General features: G+C 45.3%; 1 protein-coding gene and 1 pseudogene across 2 annotated transcripts; one reads left to right on the forward strand and one right to left on the reverse strand.

Annotated features, from left to right (window-relative positions):
* Positions 1-1,458: 1,458 nt before the first annotated feature.
* LOC307192942 (transcription elongation factor A protein-like 2) lies at positions 1,459-2,978 on the reverse strand (annotated as a pseudogene). Its single transcript has 2 exons — positions 2,969-2,978; positions 1,459-2,148 (listed from the first exon to the last, which is right to left on the reverse strand). The product of its transcript is annotated as a transcription elongation factor A protein-like 2 (transcript).
* Positions 2,979-7,952: 4,974 nt separating this feature from the next.
* Positions 7,953-9,776, forward strand: CCR4 (C-C motif chemokine receptor 4). The gene has a single exon (XM_079933531.1). The coding sequence runs from the start codon at positions 8,209-8,211 to the stop codon at positions 9,286-9,288; it is 1,080 nt and encodes a 359-aa protein (XP_079789657.1). The 5' UTR covers positions 7,953-8,208; the 3' UTR covers positions 9,289-9,776.
* The last annotated feature ends 1,052 nt before the right edge of the window (positions 9,777-10,828 follow it).

Here is a 10,828-nt window from a genome sequence, read left to right on the forward strand (position 1 = left end):
AGTTCCCCCACCCACACCCCCTGTAGTGTAAGCTTGGAGTCTTAATCACTGGACTGCCAGAGAAGTCCCAGAGCACAATATTGGATAAATGATATTTTATTATCATTCAGTTATAAGTGTTTTCTATTTTCTATAGTATTTTCTTTGACATCCAGGTTACATGAAAATGTGTTTTCTAGTTTTCAAATGTGCAGTAATTTTTAGTTATTGTCAAAAAACAAAACGAAACAGCCCATTTGTAATTTAACTGTTTGCAATCTTTTATTTCCTTTCCAAAGTTTTTTCTGTTTCTTCAGACCTCCCCTGTAATATAGTTTGTTCAAATGCTTTCTTGACCCAGTTTTGAGGACCGGTCAGTTCCCCTTTTTGAGGAGTTAGGTCCATACCCCAGTCACTTCCCCCATTAGCCTCTTGTGTGTACTCTGGGATCACTAGGAACCAGCCCTAATTGTCCTGGGGACTGGGAATAGATGACTAGGGACAGCTCCTCTGCTCCAAGCCTACAAAGTTTTTCAACTTAGCCAATCAACAGAGAACTCTTGAAAACTAATTAACCCCACCCTGCTTGCCATACATAAGTTGCCCCCTACAGCTCTCGCTTGCTGTTACTGTCCTTGGGTGCAACCCCTGTGTGGCCTGCCTCATAGCCTTCTCTCATTTTTTTTTTTTTTTTTTTTTTTGCCTTCTCTCATTTTAAGCTGTAAGTAACAGGTCTGACACCAAATTCTGGATGCTTTATCACCTCTGCTCTGCAGCAGAGGTCCATGGAGCTCCTCCTGTAGGCCTTGGGAGTTTTTGCCTTCCAGTGTCAGACACGCTGGGTGGCTACGGTACCTGTGGCCTGGGGATTGTATTTTGATGTCTTTGGTCGTGAAATAAGGTTTGGTCCACTAGGAGGCGCTGTAGGCTCACGCTATCGCTTTGTTTCTTGCTGAAGGTCTGTGCTGTGCAGCATATGACATACCACCTTGCTTTGGGGGTGGGTTTGCTCTGGGTATTTTTTTGTTGGTCACCTTCTTTCTGGTCAGGTTTCAGAAACTTAGCTCAATAAAAGATATTGTCCATGAAAATGTCAGGAGGGTAGGCGTTAGCCCTGACTGTGTCTCTGGCTGTGTTGCCTTGAGTGCACCACCTCCCTTCTCTGGATTCTTTTTTTTTTTTTTTTAAACCACTGTTAATCTTTTAGTAGACACAGCTTTCCGAGTTTTTTCTGTACATGGATCACTAGGTAAGTATCTTTGTAGTTTTACAAAAATGGACTGATGCCGTATATATGGTTCTGAAAACTGGTTTTTAAAACATTTTACAATGCACCATAAACATTTTTCCATGCAATGGATGAAAATCTGCTACTGAAACACACAGGGCTGCAGTTGGATAAAGAGAGTGACACCTAAAGCATAGTATTAGCATAAGGTTAAATAAAGCATAGGGCCTTGCAAATGCCTGCCAGGGGCACTACACAAAAGGAATGTCTTCAAAGCCCCTTTGTGGGGCCCTGCAGCCACCCCTGAGTTCCCTTGGGCCCCTCGGGTGGAAGGGGTCCTGTAAACTTTTTTGCATCCAATTTCTGTCTGGTTTTCTACACCTCATCCTCCACCCTGGCCATCTCGTCAAATTCTCTTATCATCGCTTCATTGCTCAAATGCATATCGTGTATGGCCTCCTTGTATTCCTTGAGACACTGAGCCAGCCCCTTGTTGGTTTTTCTTTTGGCCTTCCTGGGTACATCATCCCCAGCTGGGCACTTTCCTGCAGCCCTTGGTTTGCTGGCTGGCTTTTCTTCTTTTGGCTTTCCCTCGCTCACTGGCTTTCCCTCACTTACGGCCTTTCCCTCGCTCACTGGCTTTCCCTCACTCTCTGGATTTCCTTCTTTTGGCTTTGCCTCACTCTCTGGCTTTTCCTTATCCTTTAGTACTTCCTCATCTTCTGTCTTTCCCCTGAGATCTGTCCTTCCCTTGTTTTCTAACTTTTCCTTGTCTTCCACAGTACAAGCTACTCCCAGCTTTCCCGCAACCAGTGGCTGTTCTTTGTTTTCCATCTTGCCTTGGTCCTCAGGCTTTCCTTCATTTTCACTGCGAGGATTCAGGACAGGTTCCTCCTCTTTCTCTAGCCCAGTAGAGCACTGGGAACAACAGACACGTACACCTGAAAGAACCTGGAGCAACAATTAGGGGCTCCCAGACGGCGCTGGGTCCGACAGCAGGCTTCTCTGGATTCTTAAAATTTCATCCTTTATTCTTTTTTTTTTTTTTTTTTTTGGTGGGTGGGGATATTGTTTAGTTTTGAATCCCTTACTGGAGGGAAAACCTATTTAGTGTTTCTCCAGGACACTATCATTATTACTTTGCAAACCTGAAGACTGACTTTCTCCAGGGCAGTAACCTTTGCAACTTGGAAATCTGAAACCTGCTTTTTTTAAAAATAATTAATTAATTAATTTTTGGCTGTGTTGGGTCTTCGTTGCTGTGCACGAGCTTTCTTTAGTTGCAGTGAGCAGAGGTTACTCTTCGTTGCGGTGCGCCGGCTTCTCATTGTTGTGGCTTCTCTTGTTGCAGAGCACAGGCTCTAGGTGTGCGGGCTTCAGTAGTTGTGGCACGTGGGCTCAGTAGTTGTGGCTTGCGGGCTCTAGAGGTCAGGCTCAGTAGTTGTGGCTCACAGGCTTAGTTGCTCCACGGCATGTGTGATCTTCCTGGACCAGGGCTCGAACCCGTGTCCCCTGCATTGGCAGGCGGATTCTTAACCACTGCACCATCAGGGAAGCCCTGAAACCTGCTTTTAACCTGAACAGCAACTCAGAAATTGATTGTGGCCCGCTGCATCTAAATCAAAATATTTCCTGGATTCCTAGTTATGGCTAAGGGCAACATACCAGGCTCACCCATTTCAAGAGAGAAAGCTATTCCTGTGTGTTTTATTTATCCTACTAATTTTCACAGCTGGTGCCATTTTGAGCACATATCTGTACCAGGCACCATGCTAAGTGTTTTACAAACATTAGGTCATTAATCCTCCCACAATCCTCAGACTTTATCACCCTTTTTTACAGATGAGAAAATTGAGGTTCGTATAGCTGGTACATGGTGGCCCTGAGATCCAAACCCAGACTGAGCAGGTCTCAAAAAGCAAGTGCCCTTAGCTAACATGGACCCTGGAGCTTGGGCTTATCCCCACTCATGGGGCCAGGTGTCTGTCACATGGCCAGTCAGTCAAGGGAGCACCAACTAGCTTTAAGGGACCATCTCCAGACCCACAATGACCAACTACCACTGATGACAATTTGGACATCCAGATATCATCTGTTCTAGACCTTACCACTTCTCCCCCCTCCATGGAGGGTCCATGGAGACTTACACAACATGCTCAGATGGCCTTGCCCAGGGTAACTGGTCCCTCAAGGCTTCTAATTCCATGGTGGAACCTTCCTCAGGCTCTGCATTTCTAAAAATAAGTTACTCTGTATAATGGGCATGGATTTACTGGTCAAATTGTTACCGAATCAGGTCGTATGGACCCCTGCTTGGGCCCTAGCCCAGCCGAGGCCCCCTGCCTCAGCAGGGAAGTTTCAGGTTCGTGCAGCCAGAAACAAAAACGAAGCTGAGATTGATGCAGTGCAAGCTTTATTAAATGGCCTGAGAATGGAGAAGCGGGAACTTTGTTTACGGATGAGCTTCTCACACACGTGGATCAACTTTGGGTCATAGCCTAGAGCAGGGGTGTCATTTAGTAGCTGAAGTAGTGAAATCAGCATAAAATGAGGCTCAGGGGTTGCTGGAGGTCAGATTCATCTTGGTTCCAGCTGGTTCTATCTGGGCTTTTGTTTTTCTCTTCCTATAACTCCGCTTTTTTGTCTCCAGACCCTGTGACTTAAAGATACATGTTCCTGTCCAAGGGAGGGGTTGGCGGGTTTTGAGCAAGGATATGGTGTCAGCTCTGGCAACAAAATATATCTGGGACATTTTTACTCTACATCTGCTTCCAGAGTTCATGATACTATTAGCACTGGAAAGCACTGCCGTAAGGAACTGTATTTAACCTGAATCCAAGCCCAGCATTCCCTAAGGTTATTTGTCTATTTCCTTTTCACTGGATTTCTATGAATCTGGTTCCACAGTTCACAGGTGGGAATATTACTCTAGCTGAGGAGTCCTCAGCCTCAGCACTGCTGGCCTTCTGGGCTGGATGACTGTATTGTGGAGGGCTGGCCTGTGTGCGGTAGGATTTTAAGCAGCATTTCTGGTCTTTTCCCATTAGAAGCCAGAAGCAACTCCCCCCACCCTAAACAAACCTTACTCTTTTATATATATATAAAGCATATATATTTGCATATATATATGAAACATAAGCAGATTTGCTATTTATCTGTGGTATTATTATTATTATTAATTTGGCTGCACCGAGCAGCTTGTGGGATCTCAGTACCCAGACGAGAGATCGAACCCGGACCACTGAATCATAACCACTAGACCACCAGAGAACTTCCCTATTTATCTGTGGTATTAAAATATATCATGGGGAGGTGACTAGGAAAAAAAAATCCAAAAAAACTCCTTGGGAGGGGTGATAATGGGAAAAAAAAGGTTGATAAACACCACACTAGCTCAATTTTTCAGTTCTTATTTATGCAAATTCCTCAGGAAAAATGACATTTGTGGCTCTTGTAAGCTGAACCAAAGAGCCAAGCAACTGTGGACACGTAGAAGGAAATGGCTGGGAGCTGGCAGAAGCTGGCAGGATACCATATAGAAAAGACTCAGGACTGATGTCAGCTCCTTGGCTACGATGGGTATGTGAACCTGAAGAAGCTCTCAGCCAGGAGCACTGTCAGGGGAAGCTCTGCTGTTTCTCAGTGGAAGGGGCTTGGGGGAGGGCTCTTCCTGTTGGGAAAAGGGCTTAGAGCTTTGTTGTCATGTCACTTTACACCAGGCTGAGGATGTTTATTGAATGTGGTTGACTAGGGCCTCCACGTCACTGCCAGACATTTGGATACACTTTTCTCTCCTCCTGACTATCCTTATTCTTAAATAAATCTGGCCTCTCACTCCAACCTCCTCAGATCCCACTGTTTAGAGAACACTGAATATCTTGATTGCTGGCCACTGTACATCCATGATGGGGAAATAACAAACAGCCCACTGATCCAGAGTATAAAGATCACTTCTACAGCACATAGCCAGCTAAAATGAAAAAATTTAAATTAAAAATCCAACAAATAAATTTTAAAACATTTAAAAGTTTCTCTCTTGAAAAACTTAACTTCCCTCATCTTGCAGAGAGCAAACCTTCCCAGCTTTCAGTTTGGGGAAATGAGTGACTAAGAGTTTAACCTGAACCCAAGCTAAGAGTCACTCATTTTCTGCTTCTTACTTCTATCAAAAAACCCCACTTGAACTCAGCATAGATGGATGAGGAACAGAGCTGGTGCTCACAGGAAGCCACGAGCCCTTCAAAGGCTCCTGTCGTTCTTAGCGCCGTGCTTCTTGAGCAAACCAGGCACTGCCTCGCAGACCTGCCTTGGAGCTACTTTGAGAAACACAAGGTAAGGGGCCGGCGTGGCCGGGGTTGGGGGGGGGGGTAGGGGGGTGCGGGTGAGGGGACACGTTCCCAGGGCCTGAGGCCCTGCATTGCTTTGTCCACAAGTGTGTGGACTTTGGAAGCGCTGAAAGCTGCCCAGCCACACAGCTAACCCTATCACTCAGGCATCCTGGTCATCCTGCTGGTCGTTCTGTTGGCACCTGTCCTGCAGCTCACACACAACCCACCCTCCCAGCCCTCATCTGACTGGCTCTCACATACATACAGGGCTCTCCTCCTGCACACATGTGGCCTAAGCCACAGGCTCAGAACACACAGCTAATTTTCATTCAGCATATACACTTTTCCGCTTCTGGCTTCTATCAAGACTCCCAGGTCACGAAACACCTGCCAAATAAGGCCTGCAGAATAATTCCAGACATTTACCAGCTGTGTTGACTTTCGTTTCTTCTCCTGATAATTTCCTAACACCTCAGTCTCTCTTATTCCTTTCATTTTCACTGGTAAAATTATGGAGGAAGGCTAGAATTGTTATTCATTTAACTAGACTTGATAATCATTTAACACAGTTTTTTTTTTTTTTTTGAGACCCTGAGATGCCCCAGGTCTTCAGCATCTGTTTGCAGGAATAAACCAAAACCTCTCTCTTGAGAAACACATAGCTTGGGTGTTTGGGTGTGTGGAGGTCAGGGTGGGAGATGGGGAATAGATGTGAATTATCGAACAATGTGAAAGGGTTTTGATAAGGAATATCAGGGTGCCACTAAGAAGGATGCAAGAGGAGGTGGCCTTGAGTTGGAAAGCCTCCTGCATTGCTCCAATTCACATGTGGACGTGTGAATAACTTTAAGAAGGTAACCTCTTCATCTGCCAATTTAGATAAGAAATGAGGGTGGTTGGCGAGGTAGAGATTTTATTTCTGGCTATGATGTGCCTTTTCTAGATCTGTCCTGCTAATTCCCACTCTGATAGGATTCAGTGTGTAAGATTGATTTTTTTTTTTTTTTTTTTTTTTTTTTTTTTTTTTTGCGGTACGCGGGCCTCTCACTGCTGTGGCCTCTCCCGTTGGGGAGCACAGGCTCCGGACGCGCAGGCTCAGCGGCCATGGTGCACGGGCCCAGCCGCTCCGCGGCACGTGGGATCTTCCCGGACTGGGGAACGAACCTGTGTCCCCTGCATCGGCAGGTGGACTCTCAACCACTGCGCCACCAGGGAAGTCCCTAGAATTTTTAAAAAGAAATATTTTCTTGGTCCTTGCCCCCTTTTCTTTTATTCTTTTTTAAAAAAATATTTATTTATTTGGCTGCATTGGGTCTTAGTTGTAGCACGCAGGAGCTTCATTGTGGCATGTGGGCAATCTAGTTGTGGCGCACAGGCTCAGTTGCCCAGCGGCATATGGGATCTCAGTTCCCTGACCAGGGATCGAACCCACATCCCCTGCATCGGAAGGTGGATTCTTAACCACTGGACCACCAGGGAAGTCCCAGATTTTTTTTTTTTAAATAGATTTATTTATTAATTTATTTATTTTTGGCTGCGTTGGGTCTTCGTTGCTGCCCGCGGGCTTCCTCTAGTTGCAGCCAGCGGGGGCTGCTCTTCATTGCGGTGCGTGGGCTTCTCATTGCGGTGGCCTCTCGTTGCGGAGCACGGGCTGTAGGCGCGCGGGCTTCAGTAGCGGTGGCGCGTGGGCTCAGTAGTTGTGGCTCTTGGGCTCTAGAGCGCAGGCTCAGTAGTTGTGGCACACGGGCTTAGTTGCTCCGCGGCATGTGGGATCTTCCTGGACCAGGGCTCGTACCCGTGCCCCCTTTATTGGCAGGCGGATTCTTAACCACTGTGCCACCAGGGAAGCCCCCAGAATTTTTATATAAAGGCAAGAGGCCAACCTGGTTCCCTTCTAGCCTGATGATTTACCTAAGTCATCACTGAATTTTTGGTGTTACAGTCTGAAGGGGAAACATGCATAGATTTTTAAATCTTTTTTTAATTTTTTGTTTTTGGCTTTCATGTTAGAAAGGCCCTGGATAAAGTTCTGTTGGGCACGTCAGCTAGTCTTGTCATTCTTGCGAGTGATTTCAGTAATGCCAGACTAACTTTCAGAAATATATTTTTGAAAAACACCTCATCATTGGGACTTCCCTGGCAGTCCAGTGGTTAAGACTTCGCCTTCTGGTGCAGGGGATGCGGGTTCAATCTCTGGTCGGGGAGCTAATATCCCACATGCCTCACGGCCAAAAAACATAAAACAGAAGCAATATTGTAACAAAATTCAATAAAGACTTTAAAAATGGTCCCTGTATTGAAAAAAAAATCTTCAAAAAAGAAAAACCTCTTGTTGATAAAGAGGTTTTACTACCCCCGCTTACAAACAGGAGAACCAGAGCTCCCAGCAGAGGGGTAGAAAAAGTGGCAGAGCTGTAATTTGGAATCTGCCTCCAAAGGGCAGGATTATTTCACTTCGGCTGCACTGCCCTTCAGTTCAAGGACCTGAGCCCTTCAATGTGGGAAGATTGGGAAGAGTGTATGGTGATCTGGGCAAAATACGAAGCAGTTGTGCTCTGTACGCAGCACCGTTCTGATTTGCTTTTGTTCTGATAGAAATCTTGTTGGCTTTTCCACTCATTAGGTTCTTCTGGTTGGGCTCAGACCTGCCGTGAGAAGCCTGTAAATCTGAAAATGAACCCCACGGGTATAGCAGACACCACCCTGGATGAAAGCATCTATAACAATTATTATCTTGATGAAAGCATCCCCAAACCTTGCACCAAGGAAGGTATCAAGGCATTTGGGGAGCTCTTCCTGCCCCCCCTCTACTCCTTGGTCTTTCTGTTTGGTCTGCTTGGAAATTCTGTGGTGGTTCTGGTCCTGTTCAAGTACAAGCGGCTCAAGTCCATGACCGACGTGTACCTGCTCAACCTTGCCATCTCGGACCTGCTCTTTGTGCTCTCGCTCCCTTTCTGGGGCTACTATGCCGTAGACCAGTGGGTGTTCGGGCTCGGCCTCTGCAAGCTAGTTTCCTGGATGTACCTGGTGGGCTTCTACAGTGGCATATTCTTCATCACACTCATGAGCATCGACAGGTACCTGGCCATTGTGCACGCGGTCTTCTCCCTGAGAGCGAGGACCTTGACTTACGGGGTCATCACCAGCGTGGCCACGTGGGCAGTGGCTGTGCTCGCCTCCCTCCCAGGCCTTGTGTTCAGCACGTGTTACACTGAGCACAACCACACCTACTGCAAAACCAAGTATTCTTTCAACTCCACGAGGTGGAAGGTTCTGAGCTCCCTGGAGATCAACGTTCTAGGGCTGGTGATCCCCTTGGGGATCATGCTGTTCTGCTACTCCATGATCATTAGGACCTTGCAGCATTGCAAAAATGAGAAGAAGAACAAGGCAGTGAAGATGATCTTTGCCGTGGTGGTCCTCTTCCTGGGGTTCTGGACCCCTTACAACGTGGTGCTCTTCCTGGACACCCTGGTGAAGCTGGAGGTCCTTCAAGACTGCACCTTTGAGAGGCACCTGGACTATGCCATTCAGGCCACAGAGACCTTGGCTTTTGTTCACTGCTGCCTTAATCCGGTCATCTACTTTTTCCTGGGGCAGAAATTTCGCAAGTACATCGTACAGCTCTTCAAAACTTGCCGGGGCACTTTGGTGCTCTGCCAGTACTGTAGGTTCCTCCCGATTTACCCCGACACCCCCAGCTCATCTTACACACAGTCCACGGTGGACCACGATCTCCACGATGCTCTGTAAAAGATGAAAATGCGAAAAGCAGAGTTAATAAGCTTCTCAAATTAAGAGCTTATTTAAAATTGTATTGTAGTAAGAGTTTCCTGAACAAGTACAGGGAAGAATTATATCCACTGCAAAAAGTAGGGCTTCTCACCCTGCAGTCAGCTTTTCTTCCTGCCAAGTACAAGTTCAGTGTGACCAGAGTTCACCCGGACCAAGGTGTCCTTCCTCGCACCAGGCTTTCCTGCAGGGATGAGTAAACCCGAGGAGGATTCTGAGCAGTGTTTCAATGAGGAATTGGATGATTTTGGAAAGGGAAGACCAGTTCCTTCTAACCTGAACTCATGGGATTCTCTAGAGGGGACTGTAGAGAATTGACTGGGGGAGTAAATCTCTACTTCTTGTTGTGAAAATGAGCCCTTTCATTAACTTCTAGCTTTTTGTGAAACAATATAGAAAACTTCGGCATGCTGTCCCAGTGTTTTCCTAAGAATATATCTGAAGCATGGTGTACTCCACGTAGCCAGGTGTCTGCAGAAACGAATAGTGAAGTAATGAACTTAGATCTTGATTCTTTTATTGTAAAGGCTTATCTGTTAATGGAAGCCAAGCTTTCAATGCTGATTACAATCATAAGGAGAAAAAGGCATTAGCATGGTCTGATTTCCAAACATGAAATACAAGGCATTAACAAATCTAAACATACTTGTGGAAATCCAAACGCAGCTTCATATGCTTGTGGACATGTTTTGTTTTAATTATAACAGATGAATATTCAAATTAAAAAAATAATACACAGGCCCAGACACATTTATTTGGGGTCTTTTACTCATTTACAAACATTTCCTTCAAAACCAAAAATGATGAGGACTAATCAAGTATGACAATTTTTCCTTAGTCATTTTGAAGTGCCTGCCGTCAAGTGAGGCAAGAATAATCCACTAAAAGTTATCGCTGATGTGGCATAAAAATGACTTTCCAAGGTGTCATCCTCTCTTTTAAAATACTGGCCCTGCTTTTTAACTTTTGGATGACTCAAAAGTTCTTACAGGTCATTTTAATTATGTAATTAATCATTTTACACCATTAAGATAAATCTCTGTTCGTACAGCCTTAATCAGAATTAAGTAAAGACTTTAAGAAAGTCTAGGGATACCTGTACTATCTCCAGAAACAAAACCTATTTTACAGACTATCACCTGAGCTAACCAGTTTAAAATGTTTCTGTAAATTTACACATTATTGCACGCTTTACATTTATAAAGAATGCATTTCCAGAGAATTTATTTTCAGAAGTGATTTTAACAGGGTAAGTTGATGTTGCCTTTGTAGAAATACAATAAAATACAATAAAATAAACCTGTGTATGGTTTCTCCTTGGTATGTGTGTGTTTGGTCTCCCGATGGGGATGAGAATCTGAGCCACTAATATTCCAATTGTCTCGATTATCATCTTTGCTACATGTCATAGATGAGATGGATGTCCCCGAGAGGAAGAATTAAAGGGTTCACTGTTAAGATCACCACTTGGGATGGGGAAAGGAGTCGCTACGTGTTGTCA

The sequence above is a fragment of the Stenella coeruleoalba genome, assembly GCF_951394435.1.
Source record: "Stenella coeruleoalba genome assembly, chromosome: 10".
NCBI lineage: Eukaryota > Metazoa > Chordata > Mammalia > Artiodactyla > Delphinidae > Stenella > Stenella coeruleoalba.